Genomic DNA, 25814 nt, shown 5'->3' with positions numbered 1-25814 from the left:
ATGTTTGTTACTGAGAGTTCTATGCACAGAAGGAGGTCCGGCTTGCTTGGCAGTTGGAGAAAGCTGTTATTTCCCACAATGCAACGAGGTTCCCAGACCGTTCCACTTTAAGTGCACCCACATTTACAGGGTGGTTGGTCACTTCATAATGCTGGGAATACACAGCTCGATTCTGAGCCATCTAGATGGCTCCATAGATAATTTCAGACATGTCTGATCTCCCGCCCGATCGCTTCGCCGCTCAATTCCGCATTGAGGTCCATGGAAAAAGATAAGAAAAACGAGCAGAAGATATCGAGCAGGGGAATCAATCGGTGGGAGAATCGAGCGGCAAAATCAAGACGTGTATGCCCAGCATAAAGGTTCATACACACACCTACCAACTATCTGCCAAACTTGTCTGTTAAGCCCCATTCACACGCTCAACTGCGGGCTTTTATGCAGCACAATTATCAAACAGCTTTTGTTGTGAAACAAGTTGAAACAACAAAAAAAGGTATTTTGCTATGGTTCAAAAATCTGATGAGACTGATAAGAAGTCAATCCAACAGTTGGATTGACTTCTTATCAGTCTGATCAGCTGTTTGAACCATAGCAACATACTTTTTTTTTGTTGTTGTTTCAAAAAGTTGTATTGGGCTTAACAGACAAGTTTGGTAGATAGTTGGACAGATAGTTGGTAGGTGTGTATGAACCTTTAACCACCATTGTTCACAATCCATTTGTTGCAGGTAGATCAGCTAAACCCAAAACTAGATAATTCTGTGGATTAATGTAAAATAGATTTATTACATTTGAAATTGAGCATTTTAGAAAAAAATAGAGAAAAAAAACTTTGTGATTGGTAATTTTTCCTTCCACTAACTTCCTGATCTCAGTTAAATCTTAAGGTGGCCATACACTTATCCATTTTTCACATCGGTATCCGGTTGATTTGATCACTCTGATTTAATCTACTAGATATCGACTCCGATGCCTGCCGGAACAATCGATCATCTAATGGATTTTTGACCAAAATTGGTCCAAACGTTTGATCACGCCGGAAGGAAGATAATCGATCAGCAGCAGATCGGTAGCAGCATCAGTTCGCCTGCCCCATAGTGTTGCCCTGCATCGGACAGTGCAACGCTGCACTGAAATCTATAAACAATCTATGTGTGTGGCAGTTATAGATGGGGATGATTAATGAGATCAAATATTTCCAAGTTCATGCAGTTTTATGCAAATATATGCAGCTTGAAAATGGACCAACTAAGTCCCACCCAGGTTTAATTTGATTGGTCCATTTTAAAGCTGCATATTTTTGCATAACATTTTCCATAAATCTGCATGAACTCAGAAATATTTGCATCTCATCAGTCATCCCTAGTTAAAGATCCCCTCTCAGATTAGATTACTAACTGGGAGCTATCCGTATATGCTTATGGATGTAGATCTCCACATAGAATCACATCTGGCCCATGAAACAGGCAATCTGTCCCCTGATAAACCGTTTTAACATAACTGCTGATAGATGTTGTCTTGTCCAGTTGTGGGTTTAGTTGACCTTTGTTTTAGCAGTGTTTGCTATATATATATCGCATAGTAGCATGGTTACCTCATCAGTGTTTCCAGACAGAAAATCTGTACAGCAGACTAATCTGTGGGCTTTTTAATAACGCTCTGTATATATTTTTGTATTGCAGAATATGCACACAACTGTACAATAGCGGGATGTCAGCATCACTGTGCAAGGACCATGACCGGGCCAGTGTGTTACTGCAACAGCTCCTTCCAGCTCGCTGAGGACGGCAAGACCTGCAAGGGTCAGTCAGTATTGTATTTACACAACAAGCCCGTGAGTCTGCTCTGCAGGGCTTTAATTGCATAATAAGACCAATCTGAAAAGTAAGAGTAAAATGGTGAGAAAGACTGTAATGCTGAGATCTGCTTTTTAAGAGGAGAAAAAAAGCACAAAAGAAAAGAGCAAATTGTGAAAACTGTCTTTATTTTAGAGTGAGAAATTCAGTTAGTCATATGTGGGAGAAGTGCCAAAATACTGAGGTGGAACTGAGAATGTACAAACTGTTCCAAACGGTCACAGGATTGTGTATCAGCTTCATTATACAGGCAGATCAGTTCAGGAGAAAATATAAACGTTTACACCTATAGAAAATAGATACTGCATTAATTGTGTATGAAAGAGAAGCATATAGCTGCAGCCCAAAGACCAGGAAAAAATAATAACTTCCAGTTCTGAATATCTTTAGTATCTTTATTTCAGCCTTGTGTCCCTATTAGTGATGGTCTTGTCTAGGAGAACTAATAAATTTGCATATAATAAGTTTGGTCAGGTGATCGATAGGTCTCTGATTTGCTAATCATGATCATGTGTTTAAGCAGGATGTGATCACAGGGGTCAGGGAATTAGATCTTTTGAAGTCTTTAAGCTGATCAAGCAAATCACATGCTTCTCCAAGAGTTCTTCTAGACCTGACCATCACTAGTCCCCATCTTTGAAAATTTCCATTGCTTCCTGTCTAGACAGAACCTACAGAAATCTCTTGAAGAATAACAGACAGCAAAAAGTAGAAATGTAGAGTGGAGAAGAATTAAAATTCCCAACTATTTTTTTATTGCTGTCACTCACTTCCTGTCTCCAGGTTCTTCCAGGTAGTTCTTGATGCCACAAAGCCCCATGAAGATTACAGAAACGGGAAGTGAGGCAAAATCTTCCCCAATAGATAAATTGACAGTAAAAAACCCAAGTTGTCCAGTCTTTAGGCTCATACATACGTTCCCCTTACATCTCCTAAAACAGTTATTTGTGATCATTTCAAATACCTTTTCAAGGAGTGTACATGTGTCTGCTGATACCTACTGACTGCTCATTGGTGATTGGACATGTTGGAAAACCTAGTGTCTGCCAAAAACGCTGTCAGTTTACGTGGACAGTTTTTCATACTTGGCAAATGTGGCCCCAGCCTTACTGCAGGTGTTAGCAGCTCACTGCGGTCCTCCTCCCTTCTTCATAGAGTAGAAATGCATCTCGGCCGATAGCCAGACAGCATGTTTTTACATGGAAAACCTGCCAATGGACCTTTTTAGATAATCATTGACCGTGTCCATTTCTTATATTCCACTGCTTATTGAACATGTCCCTTGATTATTTTGGTTTGTATGATCTTAATGCACATAATAACATTTTTTTTTACAGACTTTGATGAATGTGTTCTCTATGGAACTTGTAGCCAGACCTGCCAGAATACTGAAGGATCGTATATTTGTAGATGTGTGGAAGGTTATCTGCTACAACCTGACAACAAGTCCTGCAAGGCTAAGAATGGTAATTATTGCTTGCTTATGCCTTTCACACTGAGCCCATTACAGATAGCTCCAGCAAATCGTTCTGTGGATACAAATTTCCTAACGATTCTATTAGTCTGGTCAGATTTGTTGTCATTTTCTCTTCTGTTGGTGGGCTCGAATGATTAATCAGCACAATCAAATCGGGAAGTAGATCGTTCCAGGAAATTGGATCATTAAAAGAAACCTAAGGTGAGAGACCTATGGAAGCTTCCATATTTATTTCCTTTTAAACAATACCGGTTGCCTGACAGTGCTGCTGATCTTTCTGGTCAGTAGGGTCTAAATCACACCTGAAACAAGCATGCACCTAATCTTGTCATATGTGTCATAGACATCTGTACAGCATGCTTGTTCAGTGTCTATGGCTTAAAGTATTAGAGGCAGAGCATCAACAGGACAGCCAGGCAATGTGCATTGTTTAAAAGGAAACAAACAGGTCAGCCTCCATATCCCTCTCACCTCAGGTTCCTTTTAATGGGCAACTTTAGATATAGAGTGCTGCCCATAATTATTCATATCCCTGGCAAATTTTGATTACAGTTACTTTTATTCAACCAGCAATAAATGTTTTGACAGGAAATGACATAAGTGTCTCCCAAAAGAGAATAAGACAATGTACAAGAGGCATTATTGTGGGAAAAAAAACATTTCTCAGCTATTATTTACAATTGAGCAAAAAATGTCCATTACAAAATTATTCATACCCTTCACAAACTGTCACAATCTGTGGAAAAATCCAAAGATCTATTCCATTCCAAATAGTCCAAGCTGTTCTAAAACATCCTAATTACCCTGATTAATTGGGAACAGCTGTTTTAATCAACTCAACAGGTGAAAAACAGCAGCTCTATGCAGTTGGTTTGTGGACAGTCAGGGCTAAGACAAAGAAGCTCATTGAGGACCTGTGGTTGCGCATTGTGGCTGCTCACAAGTAAGGAAAGGGCTACAATGCCATTTCTAAATGTTTTCCGGTTCCAGTGGCTATAGTGCAAAGTATTATTAAAAAATACAAGATGTTCCGCACTCTGGAAAATCTCAGAGGACGTGGCCAAAAGTGATACCTATGCTGGCCAGGAAGATAGTGAGAGAGGTCAAAAAGAATCCAAGGATCACCACCAAGGTCATCCTGGTGAATCTGGGCACAGCTGGTGGCAATGTCTCTAGGCAGACAATCCAATGGACACTGCACACTGCTGGGTTCCACTGATGCAGACCAAGGAGGACACCACTTCTCCAGATAAGGCAAACAAAAGCTTGCTTGGCCTTTGCAAATTTTCATCTGGACAAAGAAGAAGACTTCTGGTCTTCTGTGTTCTGGTCTGATGAAACAAAAATTGAATTGTGTGGTCATAATGATGTTTCCTACATTTGGTGTAAAAAAGGAGAAGCCTTCAACCCAAATAACACTATGCCCACTGTCAAACATGGTGGCAGGAACCTAATGCTTTGGGGTGTTTTTCAGCCAATGGACTAGGGAACCTACTCACAGTAAACGGCACCATGAAAAAGAGCAAAACATGAGGATTCTCAATGACAACATCAGGCAATCTGCAGAGAAACTTGGCCTTGGGAACCAGTGAACATTTCAGCATGACAATGACCCAAAACACACCGCAAAAGTGATGAAGAAATGGTTAGCAGACAACAACATTAACGTTTTGGAGTGGCCCAGCCAGAGTCCTGACTTAATTCCAATTAAGAATCTGTGGCGTAAGCTAAAGATCAGGGTGATGGCAAGAAGACCCTTCAACCTGAAAAATGTAGAGCTCATTGCTAAAGACGAATGGGCAAAAATACCTGTGGAGACATGCAAAAAGCTGGTCTGCAATTATAGGAAGCATTTGATTGCTGCAATTGCCAATAAAGGCTTTTCTATTGATTACTGAGAGGGGTATGAATAATTTTGGACTGGACACTTTCTGCTCAAATGTAAATAAAATCTGAGAAATGTTTTTTTCCACAATAATGCATCTTGTACATCGTCTTATCTTTTGGGAGACACATATGTCCTTTCTCATCCAAAAATTACTTGCAGGTTGAAGAAAAGTAACTTTAAGTACAAATTTGAAATGAAGAACAACAAACAGAGAGCCCAATATGTTGTAGTATTTCAAGTCGATTTGGTAAATTGAACAAAGATTATCAAGATTTATACTCACAAACACGGGTTACCACTCGGGCAACCACTGGCAAGGCAGGTGGGGAGAATTAGAACCTGACCCCACTCAGGTTTAAGAAGTCACTCTCTGTAGATGGGAAAAAATGGGAATACATCCCACCACCAAGGGTGGACTAGACTGTTTGCAAATTTGTATACAGAGGCGCCAACAAGGGCGTCTTGTTGGCGCTTAAAGAGAACCCGAGGTGGGAATTACTTTTACTATTGGGGCACAGAGGCTGGTTGTGCGCACTAAGACCAGCCTCTGTTGCCCCATCGTGTGCCTCCATGTCCCCCCTGCTCGCCGCTATACCCCCCGCATTGCTGGCTGTGTCGCCAGCTCAATGTTTACCTTGCGCTGTCAGTCAGCGCCGCTCCCCCGCCTCCTCCGCATCGGCGCCACCCGCCGCGTCACTTCCCTCCTATCAGCCGGAGGGAAGGGACACGGGCGGGTGCGCCGATGCGGAGGAGGCAGGGGAGCAGCGCTGACTGACAGCGCAAGGTAAACATTGAGCTGGCGACACGCTGCGTGTCGCCAGCAATGCGGGGGGTATAGCGGCGAGCAGGGGGGACATGGAGACACACGATGGGGCAACAGAGGCTGGTCTTAGTGCGCACAACCAGCCTCTGTGCCCCAATAGTAAAAGTAATTCCCACCTCGGGTTCTCTTTAAGTCAAAATTTGCCAGGGATATGAATAATTATGGGCAGCACTGTACATGTGCTAATCATTTGCTGTTTGAGGTTCTTCTACATTTGCTGTTTGGAGTTCTTTTATAGTGATTGATTGTTGCTGTAATTTACATAGTTTTATTTTATATTTTCCCATTTAGAACCAGTTGATAGACCTACTGTCTTGCTGATTGCGAGCACCCAAAACATCCTGGCCACATATTTAAATGGATTACCTGTACCAACTATTAATCCTACAAGCACCAAGCAGACCACAGCTATGGATTTTAACTACGCAGAGGAGACTGTGTGCTGGATTCATATGGGGGACAGCCCTGCACAAACCACCTTGAACTGTGCCAAGATCCCCAACCTGAAGGGCTTTGTAGAAGAGAGGACCATTAACATCTCCCTGAGCCTGCACCGTAAGTTCACACCTGTGTTTTCATTTCTGAGCTCCACTGCTTATTCATTTCTCAAAATGATTGCCGTTTTGTGTGTATCTGTGCAAATGCCTTGCATTAGCCTTCAGAATATACGGTATTCTTCAGTACCTGATTTTAACAGTTACTAATACTGCATGGAGCCCTGAAATTGCCACCAGTTTGCCGTGGAAAATGACCACTACTGTTGGGGCAATGTGGAAAATATGTGTTTTGGATATCTTGATAAGTGAGTCAATACTTTTGGGTACTGTGGTGCCAATTAGTGTTTAATCAGTAGTTCATGTTAAAGGTAAGACCTGCTCTACAACAAAACAGCAATTTGATTATGTAGCTGGAATACTGAGAAGTATAGTCTGCTTTTTATTGTTTTTCCTACTTTGGGAGATACATAGTCACTACTCATGGACCCACCAGCTGATTGTACAGAGCACAGCCTGACAAGCACCTTTCTCCAATGATAAAGTTTAGTCTACCAATCTGCTTCTATACACTGTTTATATTCACTTACTATATAAGCCTGATTGCTATTAAAATTTGCACTGTTGAATTTAGGGACTAGTTGAGTTTTAAACACAGAAGAGAGCAGCTCCAGTGAGAAGGGATGTTAAAGCTTAAAGTGTAACTGTCGGCTTAAAATCAAAAATCAATTCTTTATTTTTATCTGGTAAACAAGTAATAAGGATGCTAACCAGGCAATCCAAAAGTTAAAATCACTATTACTTGTCTTGTTGATAAATGATCATTCCCCAGTTTACCTGACTCTTCTTTGGTACACACAAAATTTTGTACACAAAAAGGAAGTTGCAGGACATGCTGGGTTGTCCTTCTTTGCTTCTGTACTTCCCCTCAGACTTAACTAATACAGCCTGATTGGCTGTTCCTCTCTGATTGGCCAACATTTATCATGCTGAGACAATGCACTTTCTTTATTGAAGGGAAGGCAAAGCAGGCAGAGGAGAGTCGGGCAGGAAATTATATCAGGATTGGCTTCAAAATAGCCACACTTAAAATGGGAAATGCTAAGAAGGGTTTTCTTTTTTACTGTACAAAAAAATCAAAATGTTGACTGTGCAATACATATGTTATGTAAGTAGAGCAAGTATTTATCTACTTATATATGTGTTTTTTTTTTCTAAGATAGTATGGCTGACCGCTCCTTTTTAACCACCTTAATTTTTTTTAAACACGCAGCTAGCACTTTGCTAGCTGCGTGCTATGTACGATCTCCGCCGATTGCCACCAATCCGCTGCTACCTGACGCGTAACACGCTGCCCCCCCCCCCACCGAGACCCCTGCGCAGCCTGGCCAATCAGTGCCAGGCAGCGCTGACGGGTGGATTGGGACTCCCTCTGATATCACAACGTCATCACGATCGTCGCCATGGCGACTGGGGAAGCCAAACAGGAAATCCTGTTCTGAACGGGATTTCCTGTTTGCTCTGATCGCTGGAGGCGATCGGAAGGGGCGGGGGGATGCCACTGCTCAGCGGCTATCATGTAGCTAGCGCTAGGCTAGCTACATGATTTAACAAAAAACAAAAAAAAATACCGCTGCGCCGCCACCCTGGTGCAATCAATAGAATGCCAGGGTGGTTAAGGATGGACAGCAGACCTGCCCAAAAGATGGATTCCTCTCTGATCGGAATGTGGTTCCGGTCACACACTGCAAATAGATTTAAATATAATTACAGCATGACATAGTTACATTGTTTGGTTTAAAAAAGGACATCCATCCATCAATTCAACCAGGAGGAAAAAAAAAAGTAAAAATTAGGTATATTTCAGCACTTTCACATATTCCAGTTGATCCAGGGGAAAGCAAAAAAAGCTCTACAAATGGTGGTGTTGGGCCTACGGTCACAATCACGACTGGACCCAAGCTCTTCAGGTGGCCCATGCTGCCTCAGTACAGATACTTTCTCCCCTCCCTCTCGATGCTGCCATCACGTTACGCTACTCATAGGGGGCGTGACTGACTATGTACTCTGTAGGGATAGCTTTTCCTCCCCTCCTGCTGGTGTTACTTACAGAGCCTGGCTGGCGGCATTCTTGCTGGCACTGCCTCTGTTTTTGAACTCTGAGATCTCCACAATCATGACTTCTACGAATCAATGCCTACTCTATTATATAGCCAAAATTAGGATATTGGCAGCCACATGGTAGGTCCAAATTACACATCGGCTTGGCCATTTAACCCTTAAAGGGACACTTAAGTCAAACAAAAAAAATGAGTTTTTCTCACCTAGGGCTTCCAATAGCCCCCTGCAGCTGTCCGGTGCCCTCGCCGTCTCCCTCCGATCCTCCTGGCCCTGCCAGCAGCCACTTCCTGTTTCGGTGACAGGAGCTGACAGGCTGGGGACGCGAGTGATTCTTCGCGTTCCCAGACACATTAGCACCCTCTATGCTGCTATATGGTATATGATATATGCTATAGCAGCATAGATGGCGCTATTGTGGCCAGGAACGCGAAGAATCACTCGCGTCCCCAGCCTGTCAGCTCCTGTCACCAAAACAGGAAGTTGCTGCCGGCGGGGCCAGGAGGATCGGAGGGAGACGGCGAGGGTCCCTTTAAAAGGAAAATAATCCTTCCTTACTCCAGGTGGCAGTCAGATAAATGCTTGGATCAACTCTGCTTGAAATTACTTAACAGTTATAGCCATAAATGTCCTTCAATGCAAGGAAAGAATCCAATCTTCCTTTAAATGCAGGTATAGATTTTACCTTTCATATATTTCACATTTTAAACACTGCAACGCTAAAGAATCCACTCCTAAAAAGAAGGAAAGCCTTTTTTTCCTCCATACACAGATCACATACCTTCCAACTTTTTGAGATGAGAAGAAGGGACACTTAAGCCATGCCCATGCCACACCCCTGGTCACGCCCCCACTACGCCCCTAGTCACACATACCATAACGATTTAATAAGAAAAATATGTTTTATAATTCAAACCACACTAGTCCTTTCTATCCTGGTTCTTTTTCCTTCATAGTAACATTTTAAAATTAGTAATATATCAATTTAAAGGATGGAATAAAGTTTAGAGTCAATCAAATACATTTTTACATTTTTAGTAGAGAAATATATATATTTATATAGAAAGAGGGACAAAGTCCTGAAAGAGGGACAGATGAGGGGGAAAGAGGGACAAGGCTCCCAAAAAGGGACTGTCCCTCCGAAAGAGGGACAGTTGGGAGCTAGGAGATCATGCCCCTTGTCCATTGTACAGGCTTAGGGACAAAAAGCTCATCTGCCATTCATTTGTTTTGCTCTCTGATGTATTTATACGTGTTAATCAAGTCACATCTCTTTTTCCAAGCTAAATAAACCCAGTTTGTCCAACATTTCTTGATAAGTGAGACCTTCCATCCCTCTGATTAATCTAGTTGCCCATCTTTGTACCTGTTCTAGTATTTTAGTATTCTTCCTATAGTGTCATGTCCAAAAACGGTATGCTATGCTCCAGATGTGGCATCAGAGGGAGTAATCTACTAGCATCATGCGATTTCATTTCCCGTTTTATGCATCACAAAATGTTATTTGCTTTAGCTGCTGCAGCTTGATCTTGAGTACAGTTGTTTAACTTGATATCCTCCAGTATTTCCAAATCCTTCCCAAAGTGTGATGTTCCCAGCTGTAGGTCATTTATCTTATAGTGTGCTCTACTGTACAAGATTTATGTTCTCATAATGTCACATGTCTCTTCAGGTATCCTTTAAAGCAGAACTACTCAGTACATTTAATAAATACCTGCTGACTGGTATCACGTCAGCGTATTATGCAGGGCAATACACATTACTTGAATTTATTCACATTTGTCCTTGCCCCAAAGCAGATTGAAAGAAAACCGTATTTCTTTTGTCTTACATGATTCGGGAGAATAGCAAAATCAATAAGCAATTTACTTGCATTATTGATTTTGGCTTTTCCTTTGTTACAGGGCAGTAGCAGCCTGGTCAGCTGACCAGCCCATCCCTGCCAGCAAGCTTTTTCTCTTTCTGTGTGCGAGGACACAAACGAGTGTGCGCACGCACATGCACGCACGCACACTCACACACTCACTCACACACACTCACACACACACTCTGATACCATCATAAACTTGTCCTCCTAGACGTTGGGACACTCATCTACTCTTTCTATCAGCAGCAGCAGGCAGGTGCACACCCTACAGTGGGCATCTGATGGGAAAGCCATTTGTACAGTGCAAAATACTTCCTGCACTGCTGATGTCATGAGTAAAGAGAAGGAGAGTGACCCCAAAGGTCTGGGGAGACAGCATTGCTATTTGTATGCCTTGAACTTGAAAGTCATCAGAACAGAGGGGCCCATATGCAACTAAGTTTTTCTCCTGCGTTTTCTCCTAGCTAAGAGGTGTCCAACGGACCATATTTCGGCGCAGGGTGAAGCAGAAAGACGACTACCCTGTTAAAAGTCCAGGGTAGAGTTAATGCTCTTACTCCTCCGAGATGACGATGCTCGAGATGACACATAATTTGGGCGCTGGCTATTGCTGAATTTACTGTTTTTATTGTTTTTTGTTCCCCCCCCCCCCCCCCCCCCCAGTTTGAGCTCCGGCAATTGCTGGCATCCAAATGAGTCACTAAGGACCACTATAGCCATATTTCTCATTGCGGCCTATGGGGGCACCCAAATCATTTTCTTGAGCCAGACAACTGGTATTGTTTTACCACTTAAAGAGGAACTCCAGTGAAAATAATGTAGTAAAAAAAAGTGCTTCATTTTTTACCATAATTATGTATAAATGATTTAGTCAGTGTTTGCTCATTGTAAAATCTTTCCTCTCCCCGATTTACATTCTGACATTTATTACATGGTGACATTTTTACTGTGGGCAGGTTATGTAACTGCTCCTAGCTGTTTTGGCTGTTAGAGACAGCTGTAAACAGCTAATTCCAGTCTGTGAACCTTGTTACATTGTAACAAACTGCCAAAAGTACCGCGGTACTCAGAGCTTCTTGTGGGAGGGGTTTCAGCACAAAATCAGTCATACAGCGCCCCCTGATGGTCTGTTTGTGAAAAGCATTATATTTCTCATGTAAACGGGGTATTAGCTACTGATTGGGATAAAGTTCAATTCTAGGTTGGAGTTTCTCTTTAAGTACCAGCGGTCTCTGCCCCCTTAAGGACCAGTGGCTGCTGGTACAAGAAACAGCGGAATAACGACGAATACCCACGAATACCCACGAATCGCCGCACATACCCACCGCAATCGGCATCCACGCTGCACACTGGGCACCTCAGCCACCCACTACGACGTCTCTATGACGGCAGAGTTCCTGTGAGCCGGGCAGGAGCCACTTTCATTGGCTCCTGACCCTTCCTATCAATGTAAGCCAATGGGAGTTGCTTACGTTGATAGACAGGGTCAGGAGCCAATGAAATCGGGTCCTGGCCCACTCACAGGGCAGCACTGCCGTTATAGAAACGGCAGAGTGAGTGAGCTGTTGTGGGGAGACAGTGGCAAAATCGTGTATTGAAATCTACGCCCTGGCAGCCAGGTAGCCATCAAAACAGGGCGTAGATTTCAGTTAGCGTTGTCCTTAAATAGTTAAAAGGAAATCAATATTTCTTCCTCCATTTCCCTCTCACTTCAAGTGTGCTTTAAAGATCCAATATGCCAGATCTTGTGTGTGTGTGTGTGTGTGTGTGTGTGTGTGTGTGTGTGTGTGTGTGTGTGTGTGTGTGTGTGTGTGTGTGTGTCTGTACACACACTACAATCTTGGCGGATGGGACCCCAAATTGCCTCTGCTGATTTCACTCTAGCATGTGTACAAGACTTAATCCTCTGGCTTCTGAATCCACAGAGAGAGAAAGAGAGGTGTCCATCAACTGTTTAACCACTTGAGGACCGCCCCCAGCCGATGGGCGGCGGCAAAGACTGGGCCCAAACGACCGCAATACGCCCATCGGCGGGGGCGGCTGCGGGAGTGGCTATGCGGCGATCGCGTCATTCGTGACGCGATCAGCCGCCGGGGACTGGCTCCGCCCACCGCTCGTAGTAACCCGCCGGCCGTTCGGAAGCGCCGGCGGGTTACTAGCACCCGGATCGCCGCATGTACATAGTATAATAGGCTTTGTAATGTATACAAAGCCTATTATACTGGCTGCCTCCTGCCCTGGTGGTCCCAGTGTCCGAGGGACCACCAGGGCAGGCTGCAGCCACCCTAGTCTGCACCAAAGCACACTGATTTCCCCCCCCCTGCCCCCTGATCGCCCACAGCACCCCTCAGACCCCCCCTGCCCACCCCCCAGACCACTGTTTGCACCCAGTCACCCCCCTAATCACCCATCAATCACTCCCTGTCACTATCTGTCAACGCTATTTTTTTTTTTATCCCCCCCCCTGCCCACTGCCCCCTCCTGATCACCCCCCACCCCTCAGATTCTCCCCAGACCCCCCCCCCCAGACCCCCCCCCCGTGTACTGTATGCATCTATCCCCCCTGATCACCTGTCAATCACCCGTCAATCACCCCCTGTCACTGCTACCCATCAATCAGCCCCTAACCTGCCCCTTGCGGGCAATCTGATCACCCACCCACACCAATAGATCGCCCGCAGATCCGACATCAGATCACCTCCCAAGTGCAGTGTTTACATCTCTTCTCTCCTCTAAACACCCACTAATTACCCATCAATCACCCATCAATCACCCCCTATCACCACCTGTCACTGTTACCCATCAGATTAGACCCTAATCTGCCCCTTGCGGGCACCCAATCACCCGCCCACACACTCAGATTGCCCTCAGACCCCCCCTTATCAATTCGCCAGTGCAATATTTACATCTGTTATTCCCTGTAATAACCCACTGATCATCTGTCAATCACCTATCAATCACCCCCTGTCACTGCCACCCATCAATCACCCCCTGTCACTGCCACCCATCAATCAGCCCCTAACCTGCCCCTTGCGGGCAATCTGATCACCCACCCACACCAATAGATCGCCCGCAGATCCGACATCAGATCACCTCCCAAGTGCAGTGTTTACATCTCTTCTCTCCTCTAAACACCCACTAATTACCCATCAATCACCCCCTATCACCACCTGTCACGGTTACCCATTAGATTAGACCCTAATCTGCCCCTTGCGGGCACCCAATCACCCGCCCACACCTCAGAACGTCCTCAGACCCCAGCCCTGATCACCTCGCTAGTGCATTGCTTGCATCTATTTCCCCCCTCTAATCACACCTTGAGACACCCATCAATCACCTCCTGTCACCCCCTAGCACACCTACCCATCAGATCAGGCCCTAATTTGCCCCGTGTGGGCTCCTGATCACTCGGCCAAACCCTCAGATCCCCCTCAGACCCCCTTCCGATCACCTCCCCAGTGCATTGATTGCATCTATTTTCCCCTCTAACCGCCCCCTGAGACACCCATCAATCACCTCCTGTCACCCCCCTAGCACTCCTATCCATCAGATCAGGCCCAAAACATCCTGTCATCTAAGAGGCCACCCTGCTTATGACCGGTTCCACAAAATTTGCCCCCTCATAGACCACCTGTCATCAAAATTTGCAGATGCTTATACCCCTGATCAGTCATTTTGAGAAATTTGGTTTCCAGACTACTCACAGTTTAGGGCCCGTAAAATGCCAGGGCAGTATAGGAACCCCACAAGTGACCCCATTTTAGAAAGAAGACACCCCAAGGTATTCTGTTAGGTGTATGATGAGTTCATAGAAAATTTTATTTTTTGTCAAAAGTTAGCGGAAATTGGATTTTTATTGTTTTTTTCACAAAGTGTCATTTTTCACTAACTTGTGACAAAAAATAAAATCTTCTATGAACTCACCATACCCCTAACGGAATACATTGGGGTGTCTTCTTTCTAAAATGGGGTCACTTGTGGGGTTCCTATACTGCCCTGGCATTTTAGGGGCCCTAAACCGTGAGGAGTAGTCTAGAAAACAAATGCCTCAAAATGACCTGTGAATAGGACGTTGGGCCCCTTAGCGCACCTAGGCTGCAAAAAAGTGTCACACATGTGGTATCGCCATACTCAGGAGAAGTAGTATAATGTGTTTTGTGGTGTATTTTTACACATACCCATGCTGGGTGGGAGAAATCTCTCTGTAAATGGACAATTGTGTGTAAAAAAAATCAAAAATGTGTCATTTACAGAGATATTTCTCCCACCCAGCATGGTTATATGTAAAAATACACCACAAAACACATTATACTACTTCTTCTGAGTATGGCGATACCACATGTGTGACACTTTTTTGCAGCCTAACTGTGCTAAGGGGCCCAAAGTCCAATGAGTACCTTTAGGATTTCACAGGTCATTTTGAGACATTTGGGTTCAAGACTACTCCTCACGGTTTAGGGCCCCTAAAATGCCAGGGCAGTATAGGAACCCCACAAGTGACCCCATTTTAGAAAGAAGACACCCCAAGGTATTCTGTTAGGGGTATGATGAGTTCATAGAAGATTTTATTTTTTGTCACAAGTTAGCGGAAATTGATATGTATTGTTTTTTTTTCACAAAGTGTCATTTTCCGCTAACTTGTGACAAAAAAAAATCTTCTATGAACTCACCATACTCCTAACAGAATACCTTGGGGTGTCTTCTTTCTAAAATGGGGTCACTTGTGGGGTTCCTATACTGCCCTGGCATTTTAGGGGCCCTAAACCGTGAGCAGTAGTCTAGAATCCAAATGCCTCAAAATGACCTGTGAATAGGACGTTAGGCCCCTTAGCGCACCTAGGTTGCAAAAAAGTGTCACACATGTGGTATCGCCGTACTCAGAAGAAGTAGTATATTGTGTTTTGGAGTGTATTTTTACACATACCCATGCTGGGTGGGAGAAATATCTCTGTAAAAGGACAATTGTGTGTAAAAAAAATCAAACAATTGTCATTTACAGAGATATTTCTCCCACCCAGCATGGGTATGTGTAAAAATACACCCCAAAACACATTATACTACTTCTCCTGAGTACGGCGGTACTTTTTTGCACCCTAAGTGCGCTAAGAGGCCCAAAGTCCAATGAGTACCTTTAGGATTTCACAGGTCATTTTGCGACATTTGGTTTCAAGACTACTCCTCACGGTTTAGGGCCCCTAAAATGCCAGGGCAGTATAGGAACCCCACAAATGACCCCATTTTAGAAAGAAGACACCCCAAGGTATTCCGTTAGGAGTATGGTGAGTTCATAGAAGATTTTATTTTTTGTCACAAGTTAGCGGAAAATGACACTTTGTGAAAAAAAAAACAATTAAAATCAATTTCCGCTAATTTGTGACAAAAAAAAAAATCTTCTATGAACTCACCATCCTCCTACCGGAATACCTTGGGGTGTCTTCTTTCTAAAATGGGGTAATTTGTGGGGTTCCTATACTGTCCTGGCATTTTAGGGGCCCTAAAGCGTGAGGAGTAGTCTTGAAACGAAATTTCTCAAAATGACCTGTGAAATCCTAAAGGTACTCATTAAACTTTGGGCCCCTTAGCGCAGTTAGGGTGCAAAAAAGTGCCACACATGTGGTATCGCCGTACTCAGGAGAAGTAGTATAATGTGTTTTGGGGTGTATTTTTCCACATACCCATGCTGAGTGGGAGAAATATCTCTATAAATAGACAATTGTGTGTAAAATAAATAAAACAATTGTCATTTACGGAGATATTTCTCCCACCCAGCATGGGTATGTGTAAAAATACACCCCAAAACACATTATACTACTTCTCCTGAGTACGGCAATACCACATGTGTGGCACTTTTTTGCAGCCTAACTGCGCTAAGGGGCCAAAAGTCCAATGAGCATCTTTAGGCTTTACAGGGGTGCTTACAATTAGGCACCCTCCAAAATGCCAGGACAGTGAACACACCCCACAACTGACCCCATTTTGGAAAGTAGACACTTCAAGGTATTCAGAGAGGAGCATAGTGAGTCCGTGGCAGATTTCATTTTTTTTTTGTCGCAAGTTAGAAGAAATGGAAACTTTTTTTTTTTCTTTTTTTTGTCAGAAAGTGTCATTTTCCGCTAACTTGTGACAAAAAATAAAATCTTCTATGAACTCACCATGCCTCTCACTGAATACTTTGGGATGTCTTCTTTCCAAAATGGGGTCATTTGGGCGGTATTTGTACTATCCTGGAATTTTAGCACCTCATGAAACATGACAGGTGCGCAGAAAAGTCAGAGATGCTTGAAAATGGGAAAATTCACTTTTGGCACCATAGTTTGTAAACGCTATAACTTTTACCCAATCCAGTAAATATACACTGAATGGTTTGTTTTTTTTTATCAAAGACATGTAGCAGAATAACTTTCGTGCTCAAATGTATAGGAAATTTTACTTTATTTGAAAAATGTCAGCACAGCAAGTTAAAAAAGTCATTTTTTTTTTTGCCAAAATTCATGTCTTTTTTGATGAATATAATAAAAACTAAAACTCGCAGCAGCAATCAAATAGCAGCAAAAGAAAGCTGTATTAGTGACAAGAAAAGGAGGTAAAATTCATTTAGGTGGTAGGTTGTATGACCGAGCAATAAACCGTGAAAGCTGCAGTGGTCTGAATGGAAAAAAAGTGCCTGGTCCTTAAGGGGTAGAAAGACTGTGGTCCTGAAGTGGTTAAATAGGTGCAGTATATGTGGCGCTCCCTGAAACCTCTACAAAATGGTTAAATTGTAACTGATAGAACTTTTGTGTGTTTTTGCGACATGCATGGCTGCATTCCTTCATCGTTTGGCTTCAGTTCTGCTTTAAAGCTGTTAATTCAGATTTTCTAAACTGTATGTAGAGGTAACTAGCCCTTCATCCTAGGCTATGCATTAATCCGTGTTTGCTCATGTCTATCAACCATGAAACGTACCGGCGTTTAAACTGCGAGTTTACACTAATCATTTGTGTTTAATTGACCATTTGACCATTGTAGCTGTTTGATCTTTGTGACAGCTGTGTAAATCTCGGCGCACGCAGACCTGCGGTAGTTCCGTAATGATCTCAAGTACATCTTCTAAGCTTGTAGAACTGGCTGTAGAGTGGCCACATAGATAAACTGAGGCTGTGACTCAACTGTGAATGATGAAGTAGAGTTAATTGTATGCAGTGGGTGGCTGACTGAGAGCTGGGGATGGAGGGCTTTTCACTGCACTCAGTAGGATGCTGGCTTCCTATTTCACATGTATTTAGCTTTTTATCATGTTTAGATCTACAATAATACATTCTTCAATGGGAAGAAGCCACAGAGTAAGATCAATCCAACAGACTCATAAAATTATACATATAGTCAAATAAAGATGCTGACAGTGATATAAAATGCTATTAAATCATGACCAGATTATTATTATTATTATTATTATTATTAATTTGTATTTTTTTCCTTGTTTTTCCTTTATAGCCTGTTTTTTGGCTGCTAACATTGTCTGGTTGTTCTGCATTGTGAAAGCTTTCCAAACACCTGCAGCATTTTAATCATTTTCAGGAGTGTCAGGTGATCTGGTAGACTCCCATATGAAAGCGGAATGCCAAATGCAGTAGGAGAGGTTTGTAACTGCACAGCAAGGCTAAAGGCTCCTATGTGAATATATGGGACATCTATTCTCGCTCCTCTACAGACCAAGCTTCATCTTAGTAGTCAAGCTGACATTGAGGGGAGGGTATCAGATAGAAGCTGAAACCATTCCAAACTGAGAGTGAATTTTAGCATTCAACAATGGTACACAACATAGTGATGTAACAATATAAGTATAATAGATGAGTCACTGAGTCGATATGACTCCATATGTGGCAGAGAAAAGCACACAGGGATGAGGGCAATGCTAAATAGGCTTATACTCTAAGGGGATGGGGAGAGGGATGCATTATGTAAGTCCAAGGAAGGGGGGTGGAGCTATGAAGATGGCAGGTAGGCAGTGGTGAACAGATAATTAAAGGTGGGGCATACCTGATTGGCCGGGGGGGGGGGGGGATTCCATAGTATAGGGGCTGCTCTGGAGAAGTCCTGGAGCATGGTAAATGAGCATGTGATGAACGGTGTGGACATCAGTAGTGTGTTGGAGGAGTGCAGAGAGCGGAGTCTGGATAAGATCCGAGATGTATAAAGGGGGAGGCATGGTGGATGGATTTCTGTGCCAGGCAGAGCAGTTTACATTTGATTCTGAGAGGGGCAGGGAGCCAGCTAAGGGACTTGTGAAGAAGCTGAAGAGGAGCAGCAGAAGAAGTGAATGAACCTACTTGGCAGCTGCATTCAGGATTGCAGAGAGTCAGTCTGGTCTTGAAAAACCGAGAAAGGATGGCATTGCAGTAGTCCAGATGGGAGATGACTAAAGCATGGGCCAGGAGTTTGGCGATGTTGGGGGTTAGGTAAGGGTGAATTTGACAATGCGGTGGAAATGGACTTGGCAGGATATGCCAGAGTATGGCATTCTGATACCATACCGTGCCATGGTGCTGTGATACTGGAGTGTGGTGTCTGGAACCAGCATGTGGCATTCTGATACCCAGAAGACACTGAAGTGTGGCATGTGGATTCTGGAGTTTGGTTTTTTGGTGCCAATTTGTACAATTTTTTTTATACAATTACAGAACTGAAAAATCTGGATGCTTGTAAAGAAATGTCAGACATAAGCAGAGCAAAGCATGCTAGTGTCTGAGGCGACAGACTGAATTGTGTATTTGTGTGGGGTCAGTGAGGGTGCACCTCCCCTGTCCATGTTAGTTAGGATCATGTTCAGCATCTAGCAGGTTTTCATGTAGCTTGAAGTTTTTATTAACATTATCAGATGTTTCTGGCCAAAAAAGGCTGTCAAGAACAGCTTTAATACAGGGACAAAAAGGGCATTTGCCTAAAGCCACTGGATTTGGGGACATAGAAACAAACATTGCAACTGAGTAAGTGATAATAATGGAGTCTGACTAAAAGCTAATGTTTTAAATAGCTCATAACTGTGTGTTATTGTGGCCTCGAGAGCGGAGAGCTGCCAATGGAGTGACTTGTACACATGTAAATATTCCAGTATGGGAAATGTAGAGCAGCTCCGAGACACAAGTTTTTTTGGACATACGGTACATAGATGAGCCAATTAATTTTGTCACGTCTCAGTACTTACATTTAGGCTGTGTTTCCAGGCCAAGGCCTCCCCCTGCCTATCACGAATGTAACTGCTCCTCTTCACTGCTCAGTATATGGCTTCATATCAGTATGCACCTCTGAATATACCAATAGGCACCATAGTGTAAAACCGTATTACATTATTTATTAAAATTATGATGGAACCCTCAGGCGGTATAGACTTTAAAAACAAGCGCTGAGTTTTAACGGGCTCAACCCCGATCGTGAGGCGTCTGGCTGACTCTCAGCTGCACCGTCTCACTGGGCTCCAGTGACCAAGTGCCACGCTGACCTAACTTCCGCATTGTGTGCTCCAAGTCCGCGCAGGACCCTCTATAAAAGATCTCCTAAGGGTGGATACTCCAAAAAGAACTCCTAAGGGTGGGTACTCCATCTTGGGGGTGTGGTGGTGGTGACTTACTTGGAAGGCTACCCGTATGACGGACTGTGTCAGCTTAGAGAGAGATCCTTCAGGGCATATTAACAGTGGGACGGTGCGGTTTAATGCGATGTTAAAGTCGCAACGCGTCTGCATTTAGAAGTAATGCACTGCAAGCAGTGAGTTACCACAACACAACATTTTTCAACGAGATGTTAATGTCGCACTGTGAACGGCACATAGGATTAGCATTGCAGTGTGGTAAGCTGTGTTATAAGACTTTATAACGCAGCTCCGCAATGTGACACTGTGAATGTGACCTCAGACTAATTTGGTCTGGTTTCTTGCTTATACTGTTCTTCATATGCGTGCTTTGGTCTTTAATATATAGTAACAGATTTTTAGATAAGCACACCACCGTTGTAGACGCTCTCTTTTAGCACAGTGTTTAATATATGTATTGATGCAGATAGTGCTGAGGCCAATTATTGCAATAGCCCCATTGTAATGATGGTTAAGTGTAGTGAGGAAATAACATGATTAAGGCCTTCTCCAACTGTGTAGGTCTCTACCTCCCATATCTTTGTTGCCTTTGCATTCCTAGTGCAGAAGTCTGTGATAGGTGTGACAAATGTTTCTGTCCTACAGCAACTCACTGCGGATGATTTATAGTCCACTAGAAGGCGGCTGTACGTTTGTCAGATTCTCGGCAGAGATGGCCCCAGCCGGCCGACTTGGTCGAGAACTCTTATTCTAGCAGCCTATACTGACATTACTTTTGGTCCTGACCTCTTCCCTATTGGTCACCGATGGTACACATGTTCAAGGGGGGGATAAAATATAGAGAAACCGAGAGCCCAATATAGTGTAGTATGTTAAAACATAAATGAAGTAAGGCAAATCAGTGAGAAGAATATACTCACAAACGTGGGTTACCACACAGGCAACCACTGTATAAGCAGGTGAGGAGATTAGACCTGTCCTCACTCAGGATTAAGAAGTCGCTCTCTGTAGATGAGAAAAAGGGGTAGATCAACCCTCCACCAGGGGTGGACACGATTTTGCAGTAGGAGAACAGAGGCGCCAGCAGAATAAAAGTGGATAAAAGCTTTAAAATTTGCTTGGAGGAAGTGGTGGACTTACCTCCATAAAGCAGACACGAAAGACTGTCTGAAAAGTAGCAATCACATTTATTATATGGTACCCCAAAAGTGCAACGCGTTTCGCAGGCCGAGCCCGCTTCATCAGGCAATAAAGTGGGGACAAAACAGAATTCCAGCAGTAGCAGGTGTAGCGCCTCAGTAAGTAGTGCAGAAGTCTGTGATAGGTGTGACAAATGTTTCTGTCCTACAGCAACTCACTGGGGATGATTTATAGTCCACTAGAAGGCGGCTGTACGTTCGTCAGATTCTCGGCAGAGATGGCCCCAGCCGGCCGCCTTGGTCGAGAACTCTTATTCTAGCAGCCTATACTGACATTACTTTTGGTCCTGACCTCTTCCCTATTGGTCACCGATGGTATACATATTCAAGGGGGGAGACCAAACCCCACTGTACTAAATGTGCAGATAACAATAACCTTTCTATAGAGCTTTCCTCCCATAGGACTCAAAGCGCTTAGGCCCTCTCAGATTCAGTAATTGGTAGTAGGATGAAGTATTAACACAACAAAATTAAATTTCTGCAAATGCCAAACTGAACAGGTGGGTTTTCAGTCTGGTCTTAAACACTTCCAAAGACTGAACTATCCTGATCTGCTGAGGTAAGGAGTTCCATAATGTAGGTGCGGCATGACAGAAGGCTGTGGGACCAAAAGTTTCCAGGTGGACTCTGGGTATCCTCTCTGCAGGTTATGTATCTGGAAATACTGAGACAGTTATGATGCACAGTTTGTGCAGAAGGTGGATCCTTGCTTGTTCACCATAGTTTCTGGTTTTGTGACTCAGCCCCATTAAACGGTTACTTTTACCTTCAACTCCAAACAAAACATTGTTCCCCCCCCCCCCTATTTTTACATTTAATACATGTGTAAAACCATTTTGCTGTTATTTATAGCACTCTAGCTCTTCTTCAAGGGCCAAGGTTACCGAGTAAATGCATTAGTGAAGTAAATGCACAGGGCTGTACGGCTCCCCAGCTGTGCTTCCTGAACGTCTAAATGCCAGTTCTTATGTGTCATTGGCCTGTGTACTACTGGCACAATAAAGAGACAATCTGTACAGACAGCAGCCGAAGACTTAGGCAATGATTTAAACTGAAGCTTAGTCATTTAGAGTACATTTCAGAGCTTTACACGTGAGTGCAGCCAAAACGGACTATGAGAGGACATGGAGAAGAGAGCAGTCACTGAAGCGGCCAGAAATCTGTCTGCATTGGAGAAAGAGCAAGAATACAGATGCTGATATTCCAGCACCTTTCACTGGGACTGTTTAGAGAAAGAGCATATTCAATTTCACCTACTGGATTTTGTATTAATGTTAAAGATTGCAGTAGAATCAGAATTTCTATTTTGAGGACATAAAGAAGTGATTTGCATATTCACTTACGGAGCAGGTGTGATGCATTGTGGGAATTCACTTAAAGCTGAATAATTGCAGTACCTTCCATTTTAAAGCAAGTCTAAAGCGAAAATAAACTTATGAGATAATAATGAGTTGTATGTGTAGTACAGCTAAGATTAGTAGAAAAGAAAAAAAGTCTCATGATGTTTTTCAGTACAGGACAAGTTAAAACACTTGAATTGTTATCTATGCAGAAGAACTTCTCTGAGCTTTTCCACCAACTTGGTCAGCCCAGTCCTGTTTTCTAAATAGCGTAAACAGCCAAGAAACAATGAGAGACAGCTTGAGATAAAGTGTTGTAGGCTCGAGTATTTCCTTAGCCTTCTGAGGAGACCTGAAGATGCAGCCTGCAGTAGATTTTAATGGGGGTCAGCGGCGAAAAGAGAGGGTTGGGTAAGTATGTAACTTTTCTTTCCCCTCATGTTTACAGGTGACCTTTAAATCTGAAACTCAAGCCAGCTGATGATGGCTGAGCATGATTCATGTAGAATACTGATCTCAGAGAGCTGCCAGTAGAGCATTTCTGCGAAGGGGTTTGCTTTTGAAGATATCTCAGATCTTTTTGCTCAGTGTACCTGAAAGTTGTTATAAAGCCCTGTACACATGCTAGATGGAAGGTGGCCGAAATGGTTGTTTGTAGCCGGCTTTGGCTAGTACTATAGCGTGAGTACAGGTGTCCCCCATCTTTGAACAACAGGGACACTCAAGTCTATTGTCCTCCTCCTTACTCAGCCTATCAGAAGCTGCTCTGTGTTGCACCGAACCATAGTCCCTTCTGCCCCTGCATGTTGCTTTCGGTATACCTGAGTAACCTGTCTGTACAATGCAATGCTGTCTGCTGTATTGAGCTCTGTCCTGACGGCAGGGATGGATCAAGACAAAGTTGCGCCTGGGGCAAGGTCATATTTCGGCGCCTAAAGGTCAGGTTTTGGCGCCTAAACTGCCATTCATTTTGCCGCCTTTTTAAGAATTCAACACACTGCGCCTGGGGCAAGATACCCGCTTGCCCCCCCCTAGATCCGTCCCTGCCTGACGGAGTGTGTGTAGACCTTTAAGGTATTGCAATCTGTGTGTGTGTGTGTGTGGGGGGGGGGGGGGGGGGGTTGGTTGGTTTGCAGCGTATAAAGTGTGGAAAAAGCAGCGTCTACAGCTATGGTTGGATTTTGTTTAGCTTTATGTGAGTGGCGCTGTGACATCAGCAACTAGTAGGGTTGTAGTAGAGAGGTATCTGTAACTGATTATGGAGGAATGCAAGGTTCCCTGCTGCTAGATAAGCCTCATGTGCCTGGATGCCATTGCTGTAATAGATGCCCTATTATAAACCAGATCATGTTTTCATTAACTCTACAATCATAGCGGCTTACTGTTCCTGATTTACATGGACATTCCATAGATTTATAGTTTTGTATATGGTCTTTTTTCCCTAGAAATGTTCCATGACCAGCCACATCTTGAAAACCCCTCTGCTTATATGTAGATTACATCAATGTTTTCAGTTTTTATTGTTGATTAAACGACATCGTAACTACATGGATTAGCTGGCAAAGCATAATTACTGTGAGATGTTGCATGTGACAAGCTTATGGACTCCATCACTCATACAGCAAAGTGTACCTGGAGATGACCCAGTGATGGGAACTTTCCTATAGCAGAAGTTATAAAACCAGTTGGAGCTGGTTTACTCCAACACAGTCTGGGAATCTTACTTTGGCCTCTGATAAAAGAGGGGGAAGCAACACTGTATTATGTATACATGGTCGCCAGGACAAAGTCCTCTAGTACCCAAGGCTGAGACACCAAAGTGCTCCACTCTATCCCTCCAACCCCAGCTGACACACACTGATTGCTATTAGACTAAGGGGTCAGTCCAGGCAGCAATCCAAAGAGTAGTCAGAGTCCAAGCAAAGTGTCACAGTGGTAAACCAAGCAGATGCAGCATTTCCAGCAGCTAGAGAAGCTAACGCTATCATGGGCCGTTAATTCTGAGTTCAAGCAAACTTTTATATCGGCACTCACCTATCAGTGGCTAGCCATGCGCAGTATCCACCAATCAGATGCCCAGTCTCACTTCCTGGTATGCTCTCAGCTGACAGTATGCTACGTATGCCAGCGCCTAGGTGCATAGGCAGAGAGTGTGGCCCTATGCACTTGTCTCCTGGAGCTGTCAGACCGTGCGCATACACCCTGAGCTGTCTTTCGGCTCCACTCTCCGCCCGAATTAGACTGTGCCTTTTTTACTTGCAGGCAGGAAAATTACCCAATCAAAATTGGATTTGTGTACACACCCCAAATGCCTCTCTCAAACTGGATTTCTCATGTACTTCTCCCATCTAGAAGTCCATCCCTAAATGTCTCCTTTTACATCTTACAGTTTTCATTACAGTGGTCCAACTCCTTGTCACCCACCTAAGGCAATAAAAACAGGGGGAAAACGTTCTAACATCCCATTATTGCTGTATCATGAATTGACCAGGATTCGGCTTGAGCAATGATGTTAAGTGCTATATATTATCATTTGCACAGCTAGGTAAAAGAAGGTGTTGTCAGGTTTGCGGCGTATTAATACTATCATACTAGCAGAGTGACTCCAGATCCCGAACGGTCCTAGGCTCAGTGTGACATCCATTTATCAAGCTGGGCTCTTTAGAGGAGAGTGATCGGAATACAGCCGGCTCATGATTTACTACATGTCCCGGGTTTCATTTCCTAATAATGATAGATGCTGATTATGATTTAGGAGTCTGAGTTTTTTTTTTATTGAATCTCTATGAAATTTTCAATCCAGTTAATATGGTGAGTACCGTACTTTTTACTGGCGTTAGGTTTAATACTAAGGCAATAATCATGCTTAGGATATAATTCTCTCCCTATTTATTTTTTGTGATCACACCATTACTGTATGTTCATGGCAAAACTCAGAAATTAAGCTCAAAATGATAGGACTGGGAGATCAAGAAATGGAAGCTAAATACTGTTCCTGATCTCTATAAGCTTCTCTGATTGGCCAGGGGAGTTGACGAGGCACCCAATCTGTACCCCTAGACAAAAATCGGCCTGCCTCCAACCCACGAGTAGTGGGTGAGGCACTGTTTTCTCTGGTGATTACAGTATATTGGCATCAGAACAAACAAGCAATGCAGGGAATTTCACCGCATGGAGGCCT

At 43.6% G+C, this 25814-nt stretch overlaps 1 protein-coding gene across 1 annotated transcript in view; it reads left to right on the top strand.

The window, feature by feature from the left end:
• The window catches only part of LRP1 (LDL receptor related protein 1), a 463435-nt gene that overhangs the window by 157541 nt on the left and 280080 nt on the right, over window positions 1-25814 (top strand). The window contains exons 4-6 of the mRNA XM_068267473.1: window positions 1686-1805; window positions 3197-3325; window positions 6339-6602. Coding sequence (XP_068123574.1) covers window positions 1686-1805; window positions 3197-3325; window positions 6339-6602 — 513 coding nt within the window. The remainder of the gene's footprint in view (window positions 1-1685; window positions 1806-3196; window positions 3326-6338; window positions 6603-25814) is intronic.

The sequence above is a fragment of the Hyperolius riggenbachi genome, chromosome 2 (assembly GCF_040937935.1).
Source record: "Hyperolius riggenbachi isolate aHypRig1 chromosome 2, aHypRig1.pri, whole genome shotgun sequence".
In the NCBI taxonomy this organism is placed as follows: Eukaryota; Metazoa; Chordata; class Amphibia; order Anura; family Hyperoliidae; genus Hyperolius; species Hyperolius riggenbachi.
This window is presented reverse-complemented; position numbering and strand designations above follow the sequence as displayed.